At 32.7% G+C, this 24,781-nt stretch overlaps 2 protein-coding genes across 3 annotated transcripts; both read left to right on the top strand.

Moving 5' to 3' along the window:
- Positions 1–678: 678 nt before the first annotated feature.
- LOC139485391 (uncharacterized) lies at positions 679–6,768 on the top strand. The gene is made up of 5 exons (XM_071269842.1): positions 679–779; positions 2,226–2,366; positions 2,744–2,864; positions 3,390–3,461; positions 4,453–6,768. Exons 1-5 carry the CDS (start codon positions 774–776, stop codon positions 4,551–4,553), a joined length of 441 nt encoding a protein of 146 aa, XP_071125943.1. The 5' UTR covers positions 679–773; the 3' UTR covers positions 4,554–6,768.
- On the top strand, positions 6,465–10,156 carry LOC139485390 (E3 ubiquitin-protein ligase RNF4-like). Of its 2 annotated transcripts, XM_071269841.1 has the most exons (6): positions 6,465–6,532; positions 7,176–7,340; positions 7,860–7,988; positions 8,499–8,610; positions 9,103–9,171; positions 9,434–10,156. In XM_071269841.1, exons 1-6 carry the CDS (start codon positions 6,527–6,529, stop codon positions 9,532–9,534), a joined length of 582 nt encoding a protein of 193 aa, XP_071125942.1. In that variant the 5' UTR covers positions 6,465–6,526; the 3' UTR covers positions 9,535–10,156. The 2 variants fall into 2 exon arrangements, with proteins under 2 accessions (XP_071125942.1, XP_071125941.1); XM_071269840.1 differs by lacking the exon at positions 6,465–6,532 and having other exon boundaries at positions 7,055–7,340.
- The last annotated feature ends 14,625 nt before the right edge of the window (positions 10,157–24,781 follow it).

Consider the following 24,781-nt stretch of genomic DNA (forward strand, 5'->3'; position numbering starts at 1 on the left):
GTTTTCAGTTAAGTTATAATACCACGCAATGGTAGTGAAATTTAGCCGGAATGAGGAGGAACAGGAGTATCTTTTATTATTGCTTCTCTGAATTTAAGACGATATGTATCGTATCGTTTGTGGACCTGTATTTCTTCCTTATATATATATTTATGCAATGAGTAACAAATACTAGAATAAAGTTACAATGAAAAACAATTGGGCGATTCCTACAAACTATTACCAGAATATTGACAATGCTATACAAATTAACTATTTAAAACAAAAAACTTGATAGACTGCCAGAGATGTGTAAACGACTTGTTTATTCTGAAGTGGTAAATTATTTTCCACTGAATTTATGCAAACATGTAGATTCAGACTTATACAGTCTTTTAATTCTGCTGCTATATACAATACCACAACTTGATCGGTCAATCAACGTATTCACACTGACACTACAATTATTAAATGCCCTATTGAACGTATATGCCATTGTTTATTACACATAAGGTATTTCATACAATTCAATATACATTTATGTTCATGATTTTTATTGATTTTGTCTTAAGAAATATATATATAAATATGTTTGAAAATGTGTATTTAAAAAGACGTATGATATTTGATACCTTATATATACAAATTATATTTAGAAAACACGTAATAAAAATACGTGTTTATATTTTTAAAATTGTGAACTCCAAAATAAACACAGATATTTCTAAAGAATTCACAATACATTATACCAAAAAGGAATTGGATAGAGAGTCAGATGCCAATGCGCAGTGAAGATGGATGTAAGTAACAGCAAACTATATTCCATTGCGACATTTAACAATATTTTACCTTTTAGTTTCATCTTCCAAAAATGCACGTTGTTAAGAGTATAGTTCTTTTTGCGTTGTACTTATTACTTTTACGTTATTAAAAGTAGATAGCACAATAAATATTCTATTTGGGTTTTCCTATGCTTCTTTTTCCAGTCTTTAGTTTCCTATGTTATGTTAATATGCTGTATACAACTATGATGGGTCTTATGTAGACGAAACGCGAGTCTTCCGTACTAAATTATAATCCTGGAACCTTTGATAACCATTAACAAAATGAACTCCACACTTTACTCCGAAACTTACAAATGAACCAAAAATAAAAACAAAAAACACAAGACTAACAAAATTCTGAGGTAGTCGACAAAGGACACGCGCAAAAAAATCTGCAGGGTCAAACATGTTTTTCGAGATATCAATTGAAACCTCTCTATTTGCCTCTAGCCAGCGTATGATCAACAAACGCACAGCAAAACGCACAATAACACTCAGTTCAAAGAAACATGAGGCCGGTGTTAAAATAGGTACCAGAAGAAAAAATAATAAACATAAATTTACAAAAAGACTACCAGCCGTTATTCTGACTTATTAAACTGATTGAAAAATTGATATTTTCATGTGTCATTATATATATATATATATATATATGAAAATCAACAGTTATTTCTGCCTTTCATGAAATCATAAATTTTACAAAAATAACTTTTTCCGTATCATGCCATCATGAAATAAAGTTCCGTATCATACCGTCACATGTTTTATAAGCAGTATTACAAAGGGGAAAAGTCACATTCAGTTTATTTATCAAAAAGTCTGCTTTGGGTGTACAACCAAATCATGCAAATCAAAATACGTCACATCAGGATGAATACGAAAAAGGGTCGAAAAAATTATTCCCTTAAATTTGACAGTTGTAGGGAAAATAATCCTAAATTTCTTCATTTGAAACCAATGATAAGTTCTGCACTATTTTTTGAAAAGTGCAAATTTAACACAGACTTATATGGGAATTCAACGGTGGCATTATACAATAAAGCGAGAATGAATTCGTCTACAAAATAAGCATTCCCTACTATGCATGCCCAATCCTATGCCGAGACTATTCTGATTGTCTGGTAATGACTTTGTTGAGTTCTTGGCGTCAGCAAGTTCTGAAAAGGCCGTAAGAGTTATGAGCATTCTGTGAATTTTCTCACCCCTTATGATTCCTGACTCAGTCAAAATATGGAGATCAGAACATAATTAAAACATATATAGATTATATGCTGCCTGTTACCACTTATAAATTAATTAATACTACTATTAGAGTTTGCACAATTCATCAGCAATGTGTTGTTTGTTTTGCCACCTCGATTTCTTTTCAAAGTCTAGGTAAATCCGCATTTTTTTCAAATTTTTGAGATTTTTTTATTTTAGACAATGCATCTATTGGTTCTTAGTATGCTTATCCTTATTGGTATAGTTATACTAGGTGTAGTGTGTGTCCGTTTTTGGAAGATATGTAGATCCTGTTTTTACTCATTGAACGGTGCATACAGAAACACAGAAGACAGAGAAGTAAGACTAACTTATGTTGTAATCCCAATTCTGATATTAAACGTATAATAATTAATTTCGATTTTGAATTTGTTTTACTTGTATTGTATACTGTTTTCTAAGTATATAGGAGCTAAACACTAAATGAATTAAGAAGTATCAAAAATTAAATATAAAAAAGAAGATATGGTCTGTTTGCCAATGAGACAACTCTCCACATGAGACCAAATGACACAGAAATTAGCAACGATAGGTCACTGTACGGCCTTTAACAATTAGGCCAATACCACATAGTCAGCTATAAAAGGCCCCGAAATGACAAATGAAAAAACAATCCAAACGGAAAAACTAATGCTCTTTAAAACTAAAACATTTATGAAATGATATTTCCATTGTAGCCAATTCCTCAACCGGTCATCAACAGGCGACGACTTCGACATTATACAACTGAGACACAAACGGCAGTACCATTGTTATGTGTCCAATGTGTACCTATTACAATAAAACTGACTCGAACTGGTAAGTTTACTATGAAATTGTCTTGAAAATAGGTATTATTACAATTGCAAATCAGCACTCAGCTTATATATCATATAAGTTATGAAATACACCAGGCTTATTCATTTACTACTAGATATTCAATTCGTCTAGATAGTATGGCTTATCAATGACGTTCAAATGGGAAAAAGGCGAAAGGTCAAAATAATAACGGAATTTATAATAAATAAAGATGTCCACAAGCATTCATATCCTTCCTCATATTTATCATGTTTATATGTCCTAGTTCAGCTTATCCTGTCATCATAGTTAACAATGTAAGTTGGCTTAACTGTTAAAATCAAAATGGATACGTGTCTCTTCTTAAGTAACAACTGATATCGTCTTAATTCATAATTCAACACTATTTATGAACTGTGTAAAAAACAACTTTAAATTGTTATATGAATTAAAAATCAGAAGATGTAGTAATTTCAGAATAAATTTAACAGTTGTTATGAAAATTGAAAATTTAAGTATTTAAAAGACAATGTGTTTGTTGAATAGATTCTACTTGCGTTATATGCTTGGATTCTAAAGAAGAAGAGACAGACATTGTCGCACTTAGGTGTTCCCACAGTAAGTACAAAAGAATAGCACTATAAAAAAAAATACAGAGAAAATAACGTTTAGAATTTTGAAATATCAACTGTTTTTGTACGAGGCTAAGAATCAGGTGTAATGTCAGCTTTAGCGAGCTATAACTCCTGTTTCGAGCCGAGTTTTGAAATTTATTCTGTATATTGTTTGTGCTTTGAAAGACAGAAAAACTAACATTTTTGCCTTTATTTTCGATTTAAAATCCCTTGAGGCCCGCGTAGTAATATTCAAATCAAACATTCAGCTGAAAACGGTTTTGGGTTTTGCAAAAGCGAATCCTGAATGGTCAACTAAAATACATCGCATAACAACTAATTTCAAATGTGTCACTTGATTGGAATGCGACTGCAATACATTATGAGGGCACGCAGGTTCATACAACACTAGTCGACAGCAATACACAAACGTAGGCCGGCAGTTGGTGGAGCTTTAAAGCGATATCTGTATAGTATACAGATACAGCCTAACGATATCTGTTGGGCTGTATATGTATGATAAGACATATAATTCCAGGATAAATACAGATACGGGATATGCGACAACGATACCCACACAAGACACGATGATCTATCTGTATTCATTAATTACAATGAAATTCATCCGTTTGAATATTTCCTTTGGTATGAAAATTGTACTTTAATTCTGTATTCCTCCGGATAAATAACAGTAATTGTTCAGTATATTGTCGTCATCTTGAGCATTAAACATTCGTATACTTTTCAGTAATTTTATCGATCGATATAAAAAACGAAGATCTTAAACATAGCCCCAACAAAACAATGTTACATCTGTGCTAAAACAAAAAGGAAATATTGCAACATTTTGGGATCAGTTTTAACCTCTCGAAACATTTCTAGAGACCTGGACCATGTATCTGTCATATATGTGGAATGATAATTATTCTAGAACTGACAGATTGATCCCATTTGTATTTAATATATATATTAGTAAGTGTGTATTTCATTTTTAGCTTTCCATAGATCGTGCATCAACAAATCTTTCGACAACAAACAGGAGTGTCCATTGTGTAGGACACAGCTTTATTCTTCATGCATGGAATATAGTGTGTGAAATAATCGAGAGAGAAAAACTTTCAAAACTGCAGAATAAAAGTCGAAGGAAAATGTTGGTGTTATTGTTGACCACCAAATACGTTACCAACAACATTATCTTGAAAGATGGATTAACGATTTGAGAAAACGCCATCAAAAAGAAAAGAAGAAAGTACCTGATATGTAAAGATTTTTTACACGCATTCACGAGTAGCAAATCTTGATCATGCAAGTAAACACTCAGGATTGCTCAAACGAAACGTATAATAAACATACATAAATTTGACGATATTATAGATTCAACTTGCGTGAAAGGAAAGATAACTTCTTTGGTTAGTTTTCTATTATGTCAAATAAAACTAAAGTATATCTGCTCTTCAATTAATTACTTTTACTTATTCTTATAATATTTAAGGCTAGGCTTGCTTCATTAATACTTTTAATGCCTCTTCATTCAACCTGAAACAGATAAGAACATTACTGAAGAGACATTTATTGTCGATATGCGCATCTGGTGCAGATACATTGGTACCTGTTTTGTGATCACTTAGTTTGAAAGAGAAAACCATTTGCAAATCTTACATGTATAAACAAAAACCCTCAAATAATAAATAAATAATTTGTTCAACCGAGTTATCTATTTTCTGCAGGGCTGCCTGAGATCTCAGGTAATAATTTTGTGTCAAGAAAATAATGGTTGGAATACGATATTGCCCATAATATACTGTAACATGATGCCAAGAAAAGAAAAAAAAACACTATCTCGAAGGTGACGGGGACGGCGTTAGTTCAATTGATACTATATAGAACTAATAAAAAATAAACATGAAACTCTCAATTTAAATCAAACTGCAACCAAACAAACGTAGATAACCTAAGACGATATTCGGATACACTTACGTCAAAAGTGAAGGATGCTCTCAAAACAGCATGATAAGAATAAGATTTAGACGGCGATGCATTTAGACAAGCAAAAGTGATCAAAGTGCCACACACAGCTGTAGGATCATAAACATGTTTACAAACCTTAATTGATGAACATATTAGTACTCAACAATTTATTGAAAAATCGTTTTCGCTCTCTTTCACATCGTACGTTTATGTCGTATGGAAAGATTCTGAAAATATGAGTTAGCTTCAAAACTTATGAAAAAGCCCTGTTGTGAGATACCAAATTAAGGATAAATTAACTATGTGGAATCAGAATTGTTCTTACACTTTGTTGCTTACAAGATATCAGTCTAGAGAACGCCAATTTTTATCTTTTAACTTTTATTGTCAGATGTAGTCCTGTGTGCGGACATTCATTCAATCCTTATATTCTATGCAATTAGGATATATGGAAATGCAGTTACAATATAAGCAGTCTTGGTATTCTTAAAAGCTGAAATGTAGGAAATTGCTAATTATATACAAATCACACTTCTAAATGAATGATTGGTTGATTGACAAACATGTATAAGGTTTTTTAAAGCGGGTCCTTTCAGGAACTTCACTAGACTAAGTGTAAAAAGTTGTTTTGTGAACTTATGCATACATGTTCAATGAGGTATATAATGTATCATGTATAAAATTAAAGCGGTTAGTTCATTTATTGAGGGCAGTTTCGAATTTGTAACTGACCAGATGAGTTAAACGTACATACGTACATACCCTTTTTCAATACAAGATTAAATCTACTAGTTTATACAATTCAACGTACCTTATACTTATTCAACAAAATGCATTGACATTTAATAGTTTCTGTCTTACGGAATATATATTATTAGAACAGAAAGTTATATGATCTGATATATGTATGACGCGTGGATAATTAAACCTTATTCCTGGGATTTAAACTTAGTTAACACGAACAAAATTACTCTTTGATATTTTTAAAATTGAAAAGTCCTTAATAAACACAAAAAGTGTTGCTTAATTCCCAAAATAACCAGAAGAAGGAAATAAGCAAGGGTGTCAGGTGTGATTTCGTTATAATTTTAACAAAAAGCCATGGATGTAAGTAATAGAAAAAAAATCAATTATAGTTTCTTTTTTGATATATTCAACCATTTAAATATTTTTAATTTGTAGAGATTTAATGATAACATGATGTTAAAGAGTGAAGTTTGTACAGGTTGTACTTATTTATTTTTAATGCATAGGTTTGTTATCAATTTATCAATTGGATTTTTTTCATCGAAAAGGCAACTAAATTAGAATTAAAAAATGAATACAAAACTTTAAAAATAAAATATCACGAGTTAGAAGTGATCGGTTTACCTTCGCTATAAACGCTCGATGAAGAATATTTTGAAAACCAAAGATGAAGACCGAAACAATCAGAAATGTTCAATTAAAAATCATGATAAATTATGACTGAACCAAACTATATGAACATGGTGAATAGAGAATAGGAAATAATCCAAACAATTAAAGATTTACTTTTATAAATTGTTATTTGGATGGAGGGTTGTCTCATTGGCACTCATACCACATCTTCCTATATCTATTGTTCATCGCTGAATGCCTCATATCTCCGTTATAATTAACCAGTCATGCGCGATTACACAAGTAATTTGTTTTTTGTCATACTGCTTTGTTTAGTTTATTTAATTTTCAAGTATCTCATATCTTTTTTTTTATTGATTTAATGTTTCAGCCTGGACACATAATGATATGTATTGTGGTAATTGGAATCGGTATAGTATTATTCATCGCTGCATGTGTATGTTGTTTGAAGTTGTGTGACAGCTTATTTACTTGTTGCTCTTACTTGAACGGTAGAAGTAGATCTAAAAGATCTAAAAGAACGAACAACAGAAAAGTAAGCTTGCCTTTCCACTTATCATATATCAATCTAAACCTTTTTTAAAACCAAAGGAAGACGTTTAGAAAAAAAAACATATTTGTTTTCATGTTACCAATGGCATTTTAGGCAAAAAAAATTAAGATGAATTTGCATACAGTACATTTTATGAAAAACGTTACAGTTTATTAATTCACGCCTTTTATATTATAGTTAACTTCGTATATTACTGGGTTTTTTTAACTACAAAAAGTATGGATGATGTATTAGGAAAGCAGTTAAAAATAAGCATATTATCATTATGGTTGGAAATTTTAACATTAGAAAAATCCTCTTATTTATTTGTGCGTTTTCTTTTATTCTGTTAACGCATCAAACATTTTTTCTTTTATTTTGTTTCCTTCAGTATACAGGAGCTGAACACCAGATACGTACTTTTAAGTTTTTTGTAGCTATGAATTCGAAGTATCTAAACTATTTGTTCATTGAAAAACAGTAGTGGATGTACATGTAGTAATAAAAATACTTTCGTTTTAGCAAATTCGTTATTCGGGCTTCAACAGGCTATTGTTACAACATCATTCCACTGAGACGCAAAAGTTAGCCCCACTATATGCAAAGCCTACTACAATAAAACTGACTCGAACGGATACGAACAACGGAAAAGTAAGCTTGCCTTTCCACTTATCATACATCAATCTAAACCTTTTTAAAACCAAAGGAAGACGTTTAGAAAAAAAATACATATTTGTTTTCATGTTACCAATGGCATTTTAGGCCAAAAAAATTAAGATGAATTTGCATACAGTACATTTTATGAAAAACGTTACAGTTTATTAATTCACGCCTTTTATATTATAGTTAACTTCGTATATTACTGTTTTTTTCAACTACAAAAAGAATGGATGATGTATTAGGAAAGCAGTTAAAAATAAGCATATTATGGTTGGAAATTTTAACATTAGAAAAATCCTCTTATTTATTTGTGCGTTTTCTTTTATTCTGTTAACGCATCAAACATTTTTTCTTGTATTTTGTTTCCTTCAGTATACAGGAGCTGAACACCAGATACGTACTTTTAAGTTTTTTGTAGCTATGAATTCGAAGTATCTAAACTATTTGTTCATTGAAAAACAGTAGTGGATTTACATGTAATAATAAAAACTTTCGTTTTAGCAAATTCGTTATTCGGGCTTCAACAGGCTATTGTTACAACATCATTCGACTGAGACGCAAAAGTTAGCCCCAATATATGCAAAGCCTACTACAATAGAACTGACTCGAACGGGTACGTTTATAAATATAATGTCTCTGAAAATAAGGCAACTTTAATACTTTAAAATTTTATATATAAAAAATTATAAACGATACCATGCTTATACATTTAGTACATCAGAAGAGCGTTTGGTCATTGTTGAAGAAATGATTTGAAGGCCATGGTAAAAAAAGGTTTGAAAAACCATGAAACTAGAATATATGTCATTACTATAGGAAATCATGCTCAGCTCGAACATTTTAACATCAACGATCAGTAAAATCGGGGTCACATCGTGATATGTCAATACATTTAAAACGACTCACAATGAACATGTCTAATAAGCTTAGAGTTGAATATGGTCAACTTGTACAGTAGTTATCAATTTTACATGGACATGAGACGAACTGACGGACGCAAAGACGACTGGACAGACCAGAAAATATATTAAATAAAGTCTAAACAGTTATTTCGACTATGAAAAGTATAAGTATTTTAAATGTTTATGATTTTTTATGTTTATAGAATCTACTTGCGTTATCTGTTTGGAGCCTAAGGTAGAGGCAGACATTAGCGCACTAAGGTGTGCTCACAGTAAGTATTTCAAAATCGTTTTTGAATCATTTAACTGTGTGTACATTGTCAAATATTTTTGCTTTTTCTCTAAGGACACCTAATGCTTATTTGTTCAGACTACTATATCCGTCTTCTAAAGATCGAAATATAAATAATACAAAGATCTCAAACATTTGTATTAACCCAAACAACTTTATTAATGGAAGATTACTTAAAAGCCCATTTTAACATTGATGGTAAATATTTGTATTAGTAGGTATGTTTTTCTTTTTTTTTTTAGCTTTCCATGGACCGTGCATAAGGAAATCTTTAAAAAACAAACAAGAATGTCCGGTGTGTAGGACACCGCTTTATACATCATGCAAGGAAAATGTAGTATAGAACTACAGAATGAACACGAAACAGAGATACCACAATACCTTTCAAATTTGAAATATGAAGGGCGAAGACACAGCTGGACGAAAATGCTGAATACCACACAAACTTAGTCATCTAAATGTGGTCACATATTTGTCCATATGAAAATAAACGATGTTCAACCAAAAAAAACCAATAAAGGACACATGATACAAGTACAGCAAGAAGACATTAGAGAACATATTTTAAATATTACCGTAGACATATTTTATGTTATTAGCATATATTTCACCACGATTCAGCTGTGTGGACGAGATAACATAAGCAAAACAATCAAAGAAAACTTACTAATAAACTCATCATAGATACCAGGACTAAAAATAAATATACACTCAAATATGTTATGACTATATCTTATACATTTGAAGACATCAGATAAAAATAAACCTTCTCAGTGGGATTTCCAGTGACACTAGAACAATAGAAAAGTCACTCTTCTTATGAAAGAGATAGAAAAGGTCTAAAAACAGGAGAGACAATTTACGCATAAAACCCGATATGCATAGGGATGAATATCTCTTAAAACACAAAACCATTATATAACTTTTATACAACCACTATAAATAAAGTATATGTTAAAGCTAAATGTGTTAATATGTGATTTTTTAATTGCCAAACATGCTGTTAATTGAACAACCTATTGTTCAACATAGGGGTGTGTAAAAAACTGCCAGATTTGACTGCATATTTTTCTTTTTTTTTGAAAAAAATATATATCAAACCTTTATAATGTAGCTTTCTGGGTATCCAATTTTTAACGTGTTCCGAAATGTAGTTTCGTCACAAGAATTTTTCAAAGTTGTGTCATTTTGTCTATATGAATGTCGGTAAATTCGTATGATCGAGCACACCGACAAGTATATCGTTGGGACAACTCGATATAATGTAATCAATATACGTGAAAGATTACCTAATGTGAAGTTTATCAAAATCATCATAACATAATTGATCAACACATTATGTTTGAACAACATGAGTCCTAAAATATAAGATTTAAAGGTGCATATCATTTACATTCAACGTTTTTATTGGATTTTTTTTTACTTCGTTGTAACATCGAGGTTCAACGTTGATAGTAAAAAAAAATCCCAGAAATTTTTTGAATGATATTGTAAATGATATGAACCTTCGAATTCTTATAACATCGGAATAGAAAATATGTGATCCGAATTAACCATGCATGTCTGTTACAGAAGATTTTGAACTTTTATGATGTACAGGGGGTAAGGGTTTTTCTTAAACAATGTTATGATCCCAAATTTGATGAATTTTGTTGGCAATACTTTAATATACACACTACATATAGCAAAGTATATATTAAATCTCAATGTATTATTATTAGGAAAAATGTTGTTTGACTCGGTAAAAAAAAATCTTCCCCCTCCCCCCCCCCCCCCCCCCCTAATTGCATGTAATGGTTTAAACCTAAAGGATTCGCACTAACTGCCTAAAAGGGGTCCGCTCCAGTCTTGAATCAGTGATTTTGTTTATCATAAACAAAATATTGTCTCACACTGAAAGGGGCAGCCGGGCAACATGCACAGCCCGGATTGTCAAAACAACTAAGATTTACAAAAATGATTACAAACAAAAACCATCAGTTGGACAATCTTACTGGAATCTGATTATCTCTACTGATAAATAATGCAACACTAATGACACATTTAAGTTTTGGAATGATTTTATTCACAAAGAATGTTTCTCATTGGTATACATTCCTATGCTCTTGTCTTTTCAGAGTTTATATTGGAAATTAAAAATTGCTGCATGAAAGACACTAGCTCCACATTCCTATGCATATTATTTTATATGTACGAGAATCATTCCATAACATATCCGTTTGATATCCTTTCAATGCATGACACTGTCTAGTGGTTTTTCTGCCACAATTACAAGGAAAACCTGGCTAAACTTGTGCTAAATCAAACACTTGAATCTTACATCGCTATTGATGTTAAGCAATTATTTAAAGGGCCATCCGGAACTGTTGGGTTTTATGACAGTCTTCCTTCCATACACACCATCGCTGCAAAATAATTTGAACATTTAATTAGATGATTATAATTATTATATTATTTGGCAATCCAAAGAGAACTTGAAAACATCAGACCACAATAAACAGACCCCCAAAAAAGCCAATTTTACTTTACAATGAAATTGCAAAAGTAGTTAGTTACATGTCAAATCATCTTTTGGCTGTCGACAAAAAATAAATAAAATCTAAATTTCGTAGCATTTTACCCCCCCCCCCCTTTTTTTTTTAACTGAATTTGTTCAAGGTATGGTGGTTTTACCCCTTTTCAGATTTCAGTATGTCATGTTGTATATCTTTTATAAATTAGATGAATTTCTAGCAAGTTTCTACGATATTCTTTATCATTTGACAAAATACTATGCATCTGAATTAAATTGTTTACTATTTGTAAAAGCGCGCCTTTTTTTACTTAAATTTACTTTCCTTTATTTCACATAGCAACAAATATTAAAAACTGCCACATTTGACTGCATATCAATTTTTTTTCCCAAAAAAAAATATATGTCAAGCAGCATAATTAACTTTACAAATTGGGAGAAAATCAAGATGTTCCGACTATAGGTTAGTATTAAAAAAAAATAATGAAAGGTTGGCATGATTACAGGTTTGAACCCTGACGACACTTAAAATCGAAAATTCACTTATTTACCTATCATATGAAGATACGATGATTTGATAAACTTAACAATTAATAATTTACCTGGTGCATTATCATATTCACATTACGTTGACACGTCTCAGTTCGTCTGTGTTAGCTCATTTCAAGCTCGTAAACAATGTACACCATTTTCCGCTGTTCTTTACCGATTACCTCTAGTCAGAAGAGCCCACTGTTTACAGGGGAGATAATATTTTGTCACCGGTTCACGCACTGTTCTGTCATCAATGTAAAGTATAAATCGTCGAAGTTTTATGTTTTAAGTACTTATTTAAAAACCGGTAACATAAACAGTAAAATTAACCTTTTAAATTTTTGGACATATCTCAAAAGTAAGTAGACACACTGATATAAATTTCAAACGCGAAATGATCTAATAAAAGAAACACTATATTTTGTAATCGTCAAAAATTCCCCAGTTGTAAAAAACAGTGCAATAAATAGGGATTATACAATAACAATAATAAACGTTAAAGTCCACAATTCCTCTAAAGTCCACAACACCGCTAAAGTCCACAACAATTTTCCGCTAAAGTCCACAACGCCGTTAAAGTCCACAAAATTTCCGCTAAAGTCCACAAAATGACCTCCGCTAAAGTCCACAAGAAAACACCGTTAAAGTCCAGAAAAACAAGTTCCGCTAAAGTCCACAAAAAAGCACCGTTAAAGTCCAAACATTTTTTTTTATTATCAAAAGATCAATTTTCTGTTTACACCCGATATTATAGATCTAATTAAAAGCATGGACTTTTAAATTTGTTCTTAGAAAGTATATCTTGTCAGCAAAAATTATATTTTTGATGAATGAAAAGATTATATATATAGTATTTGTTTTATCACCAAAAATAATTTGGAGCCTATATTTGACATTTAAGTTTCCTTTGCAAATATCTATAAAACATAAGTAAGATTTCCATTCAGAGTCTGTTAGGCTCCACAGCAGCCAAAACGGTCCGTAAATCTCAAAAATAGACTTTGAACCATCATGTTCTTGTTTGAAATCAAAATAATGATAAAGAATACCACACATTCATGCATTTTGTGGTGCTCAGTAGATTTCCATCACTCATTGGTTTGCATGTTTGTTTTGTTTTCAAAAAGGAAAATGAATTTGTTTCAGAATGAAAGATGAATTAAATAAATTATACGCGAATGTGGTTCTGTATTGTGTATTATCCATGATGAGTACAAGTATAAAAAAAAATATTTGAACTATGCTACATGTATATATTTTCCAGACAATATGAGTATTTGAACCGTACGCATACGGTGTGGACCATATAAGTATACCTTCAAACGTATGCTCGTACTGTATGAGTATACTAGTACGGTTTAGTACGAGGTCGACCATACATGTGCATTTGTCAAATTTATCAAGAGTCAGAAAATGAAATAAAAACTTTAACCAAATAAAAAAGTGACGCTACATTTTTAAGTATGAAGTTGAGTTCAAATGCTCAAATTGAAATTGAATTTATGGAAGTACATACATTTATATTTTGGAAGATGCGTTTTTTAGAACATTTAGGAACGTTGTCCTTCAAAAACCGTCAAGCCAGTAAAGTATAATGCTCAAAAGTATTTGTTGAAAAAAAAAATAGTTAGTAAGTTATATCTCTAAGCATTTGAGGGAGTACTGTATATTGCATGGTTACATATTTGAAAATGTATTTTTAACCTTCCATGCAGATATCTGTGGAGGGAATGAAGTTCGCAAGTTTACATTCTATGATGAATTTGTACTTACAAATAATGTCTTTGAAAACTTATCTTGTAATTTTTCAAATTATTATGCCTCCCTGAACACTAATATATATCATGACACAAACATCACCAACATTTTCAAATTGCCAATCTTTCTTGCAGGAAATTACCAATAGACATGCTCAGTCGTTTTATTTAGTTTCTTGCAATGCTCTTGCAAACATATAAAATTGTCAAAGATTTCTGCAATCTAGCTTCGAACATCCCTTATATTCTAGTTTTTCCTGCAATCTTACTGCAAACATATTTGTTTCTGCAAACTTGCCGCAAGCTTGCAGCAAAAAGCCTCTGCAATCATTATTCAAAGGGTTCCTGCAAGCTTTTTGTTTGCAGCAGACTTGAATGAAGTTTGCAGCAGATCTGCTGCAAACATTTCAGTTCTGTAAGGGATATCAAAGAATGTTTCTGTTGTTTTCAATACAATTTTATTGGTAACTGTAGAACAGATTGAGCGTTTTGTGAGTTTATACATATTGTTCTTGTGGGTAATTTTACATGTGATTAAAACACTTTACCAAGATAAACAACTAGTGTATGTACATGTATATTTTTTTAATCCCCATTTATGGGCATTGGTTTTCCCGTTTGAATGGTTTTACACTTGTAAGAAGGGGGAGGGGGCACTAGGTGGTCTGTTAACATGTTAACAACACCTCGATTTTGGCAAAAATAGTTAACAAAATATGCAAAAGTGCTGATAATAGTTAGCTTAAATTGATCTCAGATAATAGTTAACAACACCTTAAAAAGGCCCATAACAAGTTAACACAAAAAGGTATCCCCCCCCTTCTTGTAATTTATGGGGATCTTTATAGCTTGCTGTTCGATGTGAGCCAAGGTTCCATGCTGAAGGCCGTACCTTGACCTATAATGGTTTACTTTTATAAATTTAAACTTGGATAGAGAGTTGTCTCATTGGCACTCATGCCACGTCTTCCTATATCGACCAAATGAGGTTTTATTGTGACATTTTGGTAGAAACCCATTCAACGCATCGATATCAGATATACTAATCGATAAAAATATAATTTAAAGCATATAATATTTTCTTTTTTATTTAGAATTTATCATACTGGCTTAATTTTTTCGTTCTGAAAATCATAACACATTATTTTTCGTTGTTTTCTATAACGAACACCGAAATTAATAACGTTAAACGTTGGTTGAAAGTTTTGCGACAGGAGACCTTTGGGAATTCATAAACTTAGTATTTTTTTGTTTAAAGATATAAATAAGATTGTTGCCTGAATGAATGCCGTTCAAATGATATAGATTGGAGGCACCTTTGCTTTGTACATATGTTTTGAAATTTCCAATTTGCAAAATAGGAAATATAACACATTAATTATGTCAAAAAAGTGATTATATGCAAAGAATAAGAGAAAAAAAAGTACTTGTAAAATGCAGTAATAATAACTAACGAATTTACAAACTTTTTAGAAATGATGTCCAAATTGGCCTTCATCATCATAATACAAAGATCAAAATTAATGGAACAAAATCATATACAGATACTGTACTTTTTTCATGTATCAAACTGATAAAAAAATACTACCGAGAAGAAAGGCCCATGCTTTGTATTGTACTAACGGGATAAAAATAACGAATACTATTTTTTCAACAATAAACAGAATGGTGTGAACTTTAACGGTGCTTTTTTGTGGACTTTAGCGGAACTTGCTTTTGTGGACTTTAACGGCGTTTTCTTTTGGACTTTAGCGGAGGTCATTTTGTGGACTTTCATATGATGAAATCATAATTTTTCAGTCAGTTTAATTGAAGTCTGGAGCTGGCATGTCAGTTAACTGCTAGTAGTCTGTTGTTATTTATGTATTATTGTCATTTTGTTTATTTTCTTTGGTTACATCTTCTGACATCAGACTCGGACTTCTCTTGAACTGAATTTTAATGTGCGTATTGTTATGCGTTTACTTTTCTACATTGGCTAGAGGTATAGGGGGAGGGTTGAGATCTCACAAACATGTTTAACCCCGCCGCATTTTTGCGCCTGTCCCAAGTCAGGAGCCTCTGGCCTTTGTTAGTCTTGTATTATTTTAATTTTAGTTTCTTGTGTACAATTTGGAAATTAGTATGGCGTTCATTATCACTGAACTAGTATATATTTGTTTAGGGGCCAGTTGAAGGACGCCTCCGGGTGCGGGAATTTCTCGCTACATTGAAGACCTGTTGGTGACCTTCTGCTGTTGTTTTTTTTTTTCTATGGTCGGGTTGTTGTCTCTTTGGCACATTCCCTATTTCCATTCTCAATTTTATTTAGCGGAAAGTTTGTGGACTTTAGCGGCGTTGTGGACTTTAGTGGAAATTTGTTGTGGACTTTAGCGGTGTTGTTGACTTTAGAGGAATTGTGGACTTTAACGGTGCCACAACGCGCAATTTGAGTGATATATTTCAGTCTCCTAACAAAGTCTGTCTCATTGATTAAAAATCGTTACGTTTAGTTCTTTATCAAAATAAGTGCATATATATACTTTATAGGATACAATACTATAGTACTTATATGCGTTACAATAATGGAAACAAACTCAAGTCAGTTGGAACAGTTAATTCTATTTTTTTTTTTAATTATATTTTTTTCGACAAAATCACCTTTCTTATATATAACAATTATTTGATAGGGTCGTTAACGGTCAATTTATATCATGTAAGTAGCTTTCATACCCTGCAAAGACGACTTATATACTGAAATCTGTTGCCATTTTCGCACGGAAATAATCTTTCAGTGTAAGGTATTTTACAAATTATATACGCATTATCTGCTCACATCTTTTTAACATTAAATCCGTTAAAAAATTAACTTGTAAAAGAGGGTCAAAATATATCAGAGGAACATTCAAACTCACAACTTACTGTCCATTCTCTACATGCCAATAGTCTATTTACTTTAAATATATTATGGTCTTTTGTTGCCTTCATATATGGCCTTTAGGAGACAAAAATACCATCTGACATAATTTCATTTCTATTAACAGTTCTATTTTCCTGTCTTGCCTAAAAGTCGACATAACTTGCAGAAAATATGTAATCGTCCCTTAAAAAAGACCCCGATAAGACAATGTAAAACAATTCAAACGAGAAAACTAACGGCCTTATTTATGTTAAAAAATGAACAAGAGTGCACACACTGAAATGTCTCGCCTTCTTTACTAATCATTGATATTATGTTGATAGTCCTATTAAATATAAAGCTTTATTACAACTGTCACATAAACGTTACATTAACCAAGATAACTAAACAAAGACTAATGAACCATGAAAATGAGGTCAAGGTCAGATGAACCATGCCAGGCTGACATGTACAGCTAACAATGCTTCCATAAAACAAATATAGTTGACCTAATACTTATAGTTTAAGAAAAATAGACCAAAACACAAAAACTTAACACTGAGCAATGAACCGTGAAAATGAGGTCAAGGTCAAATAAAACCTGCGCGACTAATATATAAATCATAAAATATTTCCATACACTAAATATAGTTGACCTATGGCGTATAGTATCAGATAAAAAGACCAAAACTGAAAAACTTAACTTTGACCACTGAACCATGAAAATGAGGTCAAGGTCAGATGACATCTGTCCGCTAGACATGTTCACCTTACAATCATTCCATACAACAAATATAGTAGACCTATTGCATAAAGTATGAGAAAAACAGACCAAAACACAAAAACTTAACTATAACCACTGAACCATGAAAATGAGGTCAAGGTCAGATGACACCTGCCAGTTGGACATGTACACCTTACAGTCCTTCCATACACCGAATATACTAGCCCTATTGCTTATAGTATCTGAGATATGGACTTGACCACCAAAACTTAACCTTGTTCACTGAGCCATGAAATGAGGTCGAGGTCAAGTGAAAACTGTCTGACGGGCATGAGGACCTTGCAAGGTACGCACATACCAAATATAGTTATCCTATTACTTATAATAAGAGAGAATTCAACATTACAAAAAATCTGAACTTTTTTTCAAGTGGTCACTGAACCATGAAAATGAGGTCAAGGACATTGGACATGTGACTGACGGAAACTTCGTAACATGAGGCATCTATATACAAAGTATGAAGCATCCAGGTCTTCCACCTTCTAAAATATAAAGCTTTTAAGAAGTGAGCTTACACCTCCGCCGCCGCCGCCGGATCACTATCCCTATGTCGAGCTTTCTGCAACAAAAGTTGCAGGCTCGACAAAAAATGAACGAAAAACAAATTTGTGCCCCAAACTTCTAAGAGTTTAAACTTACACTCAATTTCTTAACTATCCTCACCTCTGCTTTAGGGTAACCACATATTTCAATATAAACAATATACATACATTGTATGTATATTACTGGTAACATTCTCAAGTTATGTCTCTATGCGATGCAACATAGGGATCATAACTGGGAATCAGTATGTAAACAAAATTAATTATCTATGAATATTGTATATCTCCTCAATAGAGTCGTTGTTTGGGAAACAGCTGTATTTACAAAGTGCAAACCATGATTTATTGTACAAGTTATAAGTGAATATTCATCAAATATTGAACAATTATACTGACACTAGATCCAAGGCTTACACCTTACTCAAAAATGATACGATAACTACCAGAACTTGATTCTAAAGGTTAATTTTCCTCAGTACTATAGTGTCCAAACCGATCCACTTAATGTCTGAGGCAAAATAGTGGAATCTGGAGATTTTGGGTACCACATTAGAACAGCTGTATGAATCTTAACAGGATATTTATGTCGGAATGAAAATGTAACAATTCTGATCAAAAGTAAATACCAATACATAAAATGCAAAATAAGCCAACTAGCAACATTCAGTAACACTATCAGATCTGTGCATGCAGATATTATGTTATTAAACAATGTCTTTATAAGTGAACCAACCGTTTACTCAAATGAACACTGTACTTAAGTACTCTCTTTCTAATCAACATGCTGGCCATGATAATGTTAAATCTCGGTCTTATTCTGAAATTAGTTCTATCAAAACTTTTGATTTTTCAACCCTGTATACCACCATTCCCCATTTGAAATTGAAAAATCGCCTGAAAGAAATAATCCACTATGCCTTTCCACATAAAAATGGTAGCATACGCTATAAATTTATTACTTTGGAATATCATAAGACATATTTTGTTAATAATGAAAAACAAAAGGGTAAAACATGCTACACAGAAGAACAAGTGATCAGTATGCTGGAGTTTCTTATCGACAACATATTTGTTGAATTTGACGGTAGACTTTTTCAACAAATTGTCGGCATTCCTATGGGAACGAACTGTACGCCTCTCCTTGCCGACCTTTTCTTGTTTTCGTATGAATCGGAGTTCCTTCAGACACTTGTCAAAAACAAGAAGATCAAAGAAGCCAGACTATTTATTTTCACTTTCAGATATATTGATGATGTTCTTTCCATAAACAATCCGAACATTTCTGATTTGAGTCCATTAATATATCCCCCAGAACTAGAAACAACAGACACGGCTTCCTCTGTCTAATTTTTAGGTTACACGCCATTATTCCGACAGCCCATTAGTCCGACAGCCCATTGGTCCGACAACCCATTAGTCGGACAACCCAATAGTCCGATAACCCATTGCTCCGACAGCCCAATACTCCGACAACCCATAAGTCCGACACTTATCAAGCCAAGTATTAGGGTATCAGGGTAAAATAAAAATAAATATTTTAAGAAATAACTCCGTATATATAACATAAGGCTGAGATAGTTCCAATACTTTCTATACACTCAATTCGAAATCTGTATATAGAATAGAACAGAAAATATTATTTCACTTTCCAGATTAAAGGGTATATAAACAGCATATTAATCAAGAACAACCAGTGATGGTGCGTGCTACTGATGATGCTCCCGCACAAATACTTCGTTCTTGAGTTGTGAATCTTAAAAAGCCTCACACCGTATAGCTGACTTATATAAACCTTGAAAAATCATTGTATTGTAGTTCCTGCGAATATTGTGACGAAAATTTTCAATTTGGCTGTCATGTGAAAAGTGTTCGGTAAACAGTAATTTGTTGAGTAATGAATCTGAAAACGTATCACACGATATAGCCGACTTCAATAAACCTTTCAGAAATCCTTGTAATGTCGTTTATGAAAAAGATGCAACGAAAATATCCATGGGACGGACGGACGAACTGACGGACGGGCTGACTGACGAGTGGACGGTTGAATGGACGGACAGAAGAGGTAAAACAGTATATTCCCACTTTTGCGAAGCGACGGTATAATGATTGGGTCAACATTAAGACTTTACATTACTAATATCATAGTTATAATATGATATAATTATCTTTATAACACCGTAAGCCTCAGTCACAATCGGAGGCAAAACAAAATAGAAAAAAAAACAACTAGCACATTGATATCAAATAACAGTCAGTATCAAACCATGTACTACATAGTTCAAAAGAACTAACAATATAATCAGCATTTGTTTCCCCTATAATAGTAAAGTTTTCTTGTGTTTACATCGAAGATTTATCATATTTATCTAACTTTTCAAAGTTCTCACATGTGCTAGACTGAATATGTTGAAAGAGTTCCTCCCTCAAATTTTGATAATGTGAGCATTCGATTGAAAAATGACGCTCATCTTCAACTTTATCAGCTGTACAATACGATTTTTTGAATATCTTGCATTTTCAATTCTTAATGTAATGGGTGAGCACCGATTCTTAATTAACATTTGAACTTCCTTTCTTAAAATCAATGATATCTACATATTTTTCTCCTTGAAAACAATCTTTAAATGAAAAATAAGTGTCAAGTTTGCCACAAAACACATAATGTAGTAAGTTTTTACAATTAGACATTGTCTTAGATTTCTTATTAGTTGTAACTGGCTTTTATACTGCACTCGTTCTATTTGAACAGTCAAAATACGTTGACTGTATGTTTCTTTGTCATAAACAGTCACCGACCCGATATCACTTTTCCTCATGAATATTAAAAAAAAAAAGAAGTTGCCGAAATGTTCATGTTCGTCATATTTGTTTTTCGTTTTGTTGTAAATCATCAGTCCTGCACTTCCTTCAACCATTGTAAAAGAGGCATATTTTTCTAGATTTTGAATTAAGCTCGGGATATAAAATTGGTATCACTACAAATAAATTGAGTGTCATCTCTCAGACTATGTCTGATTGATCGGTATTGGAAGTGCTGTGTACTGTCTCCGTATTTCGTGGATTAACATTCCCGAACATGATACCGTATTCATAATTGGAATTGCCAATCTTTTCTGAGCACATAATTCGTCCTAGTTGTCATCTTATTTTTAAGGATCGGGGTATGTATTTGTCTCTTTGCTTTTCTCAATTTGACTGACGTTACACTAGTCCCTTATTTCTGCGACAAAATTAATTTAAATAAAACTCAGATGAGTGATACAAGGGGACCAAAGAGGGCGGGTAGTATTATCCAACTCCGATATATTTCTTTATATAGTTAATAGTGATGAAACCTCACTCCCCTTAAACGCGGAAGGTAGATCAAGACACACACAAAACACAGCGAACTAGAACAGCACAGACTGACAGTGGACACACAAACGATGAAATGTAAAGAAAAAGAAAATACCCAGACACGTAAAAAAAAGGGGAACAAGATTAAGGACTGAGCAGTTGCAATAAGCATGTGTATCAACTCCAATACACTGAGACTTATATCTTGCACGGAAATAATAATTGGGATCAAAACGGACAACCACAAATATTACAGAGAACGGAGTTGGTCTTTTTTAGAGAAAATTTACCCATACACATAAGAAAAATGCATTGTCGGAGTAATGAGTTGTCGGAATAGTGGGCTGTCGGAGTAATGGGCTGTCGGAAAAGTGGGATGTCGGAGTAATTGGCTGTCGCAATAATGGTTGTCGGACTAATGGGATGTCACCAATTTTTAACCTTATATCTCGAATTTGACATTCACAGTCATTTCAGTACCAGAATCTATGACAAACGAGACGATTTTAATTTTGAAATTATAAATTTCCTCACCTTAGTAGCAATTTACCAACTTAACCTCCACATGGGATATACATTTCCCAACTTATTCGATATTCAAGAGCTTGCAGCTCTTACTCAGACTTTGTAAAACGTCACCAGTGTCTGAGCAGAAAGTTGATGAACCAGGGGTATGTCAAAGAACGTTTCCTCCTTTTCCTTAAAAAAAGTTCGTCGGAAGGTACCAAGACCTTGTTGATAAATATTCCGTATCAACTTCACAAATAATACATGATGGTCTTGATGTATAGATTCTGCGTACTGACGTTGTTATCATCTTAACAACGTGTTATATTGTTCTTTCATTTATTATTGTTCTATTTTTAATATTACTTTTACTGCTGTGATATCCATTTGACGTGGCGTCAATGTGTTTATATTATCTTTCATTTTTGTTTGGTAGTTTTATATATGCGACTTTTTGTGTTTTTTTGGTTCTTATAACGCGACTCTGTACTTTAAAAGATCCCGTCATTATGTTATTTTTTTATAATATGTCATTATGTTATAGTTCTATTATAAATTAGGAAATACGTTGAACGACAAACGACAAAATTATTCTAATCGAGTAGTGGTACTGTATTAATCATTTGCTGATTCTAAGAAATTCTGAAGAACCTCTGGACTATTTTAAATCTCGGTCTTTTTCTGAAATTAATTCTAACATACTTTTGATTTTTTAACCCTGTATGCAAACATTCCCCATGTGAAATAATAAATTGTTTTGGGTAAACATTGAATGACAAAATGTCTTCCTAGTGACGTATACATTTTCTGACGGCAGACACGCGAAGCGAATGTGGTTTTAATTTGATAGATGCTTGTGTGCGTTTTTTGTAAAATTGTTTGTTTTAAGATTGTTACACAGTGATGACTGCTGTACCCATATTTTGACTATTTTATTTATTATGTCTGTTTTGTTCACACACCGTTGTAAATAGAACGGAATTTGATGAGAATGTCGTTAAAGTAAGAGGTTTGCTGCTATAAAACAGAAACAGGTACAATCCACCATTTTCTACAATTGAAAATGCCTGTACCAAGTCAGGAATATGACAGTTGTTGTCCAATCGTTTGATGTGTTTTGTCATTAGATTTTGCCATGCAATTAGCGACTTTCCGATTGAATTTTCCTCGAAGTTCAGTGTGTTTGTGATTTTCTTTCTACACTTCCCATTAGAATAGAACAAAGTGTATATTGTAAGCTTTTTAATTCTTCGAAAGAGGTCAATTTAAGTATTTGTGACCAATACAGATAAATCGACCAAAAAAACACAATAGACAACAAATTAAGCTGATTAAAATAAAACAAATTATCTGAAGATCAAACAGCACCTTTTCGCATTATCCACGAACTATTGCAAGAACTCAATGCCTCGTTTTTTTTCTGTTTTTGTCGATTTTTACCAAAGCCGTTTACAGCTTTGATAGAAAAGTGTCTGTTGATAACATATAAAAGAGGGACGAAAGATACCAAAGGGATAGTCAAACTCATAAATCTAAAACAAACTGACAACGCCATGGCTAAAAATGAAAAAGACAAACAGAAAAACAATAGTAAACATGACACAACATAGAAAACTAAAGAATAAACAACACGAACCCCACCAAAAACTAGGTGCTCCGGAAGGGTAAGCAGATCCTGCTCCACATGTGGCACCCGTCGTGTTGCTTATATGATTACAAATCCGGTAAATAGTCTAATTCGGTAGGTCACATTCATGAAAGGGAAGGGGATTGTAGTTACGACGTAAGGAACATATCCGATATCATTTGTGTAACGGTTATTCCATAACGGTCAACCAACTCGTGATGGCGTCCGTGAAATTTACGAAGGGATGATTTCAACTTCACAATTTGGAACTCTTGGTTTAATAGCTTCCTTGTGAGCAGCAACCCTCTATCAAGAAAATCATGATAGGAAATGCAAGCACGGGAATATCGTATCAATTGGGAGATAAATACCCCGTATGCAGGCGCTGCTGGAATGTTGCTACTTAGAAATGGAAAGTTCACAATTGGAAAGCTGAAATCATCTCTTTTGTCGTAAAGTTTGTTTTCAATATGATCGTATTCCTGAAAAATTGATAACTATTATCTTATACCTATACCAAACCTATTGCAACTAAAAATTTCAATTACAAACGCGTTTTGCAGAATCTCGATATTGACGACGTCAAGTCTAAACCTCCTGATTGCACTTGTGCTAGTTCCCAATTCATATATAATCCTGCTGGCCACGTTATTACCGGTGACCTTAACATTGTTAATAACACTTCTCTACGAAATGTGTTATCGAAAGGTCCGAAATATCGTGAGCCTAAATCCATCAATTGGAAATACAACTTTAAAATTTTGATGGACTCAGTCGAGGATTATGCCAGGCAATGGGCTAAACGTGAAAAGGAAGACGTAGACACTCTATCCGAATGGATTAAGGCAGTGAGGTCGTTAATACAAATCAGAATCAAGAAACTGAATGGGTCCATCAATGCCCATGCTACGTCAATCTTTAAAGACCCAAATGTTGCTAAACACTTATCCGACCTCCATGATAAATATGTTGTTGTCCCCGCAGACAAAGCCCCAAATAACATCGTTTTTGTCTGTAAAAGTCACTACATTAATTGCTTGATAAACGAATTAGGTATAGACAATTCACTTGGAAACTCAACATATACCCTCACGACACTTACCAAAGAGGAAA

The sequence above is a fragment of the Mytilus edulis genome, chromosome 8 (assembly GCF_963676685.1).
Source record: "Mytilus edulis chromosome 8, xbMytEdul2.2, whole genome shotgun sequence".
Classification (NCBI taxonomy): domain Eukaryota; kingdom Metazoa; phylum Mollusca; class Bivalvia; order Mytilida; family Mytilidae; genus Mytilus; species Mytilus edulis.

Bases quoted from the DNA above. Each gene is read 5' to 3' on its own strand.
- LOC139485391 (XM_071269842.1), top strand. The intron at 2,865-3,389 runs GTAAGTTTACTA...TTTGTTGAATAG, and splicing joins AATAAAACTGACTCGAACTG to ATTCTACTTGCGTTATATGC. The intron at 3,462-4,452 runs GTAAGTACAAAA...TTTCATTTTTAG, and splicing joins CGCACTTAGGTGTTCCCACA to CTTTCCATAGATCGTGCATC.
- LOC139485390 (XM_071269840.1), top strand. From the start codon at position 7,167: ATGTTTCAGCCTGGACACATAATGATATGTATTGTGGTAATTGGAATC. The intron at 7,989-8,498 runs GTAAGCTTGCCT...CTTTCGTTTTAG, and splicing joins CGGATACGAACAACGGAAAA to CAAATTCGTTATTCGGGCTT. The intron at 9,172-9,433 runs GTAAGTATTTCA...TTTTTTTTTTAG, and splicing joins CGCACTAAGGTGTGCTCACA to CTTTCCATGGACCGTGCATA.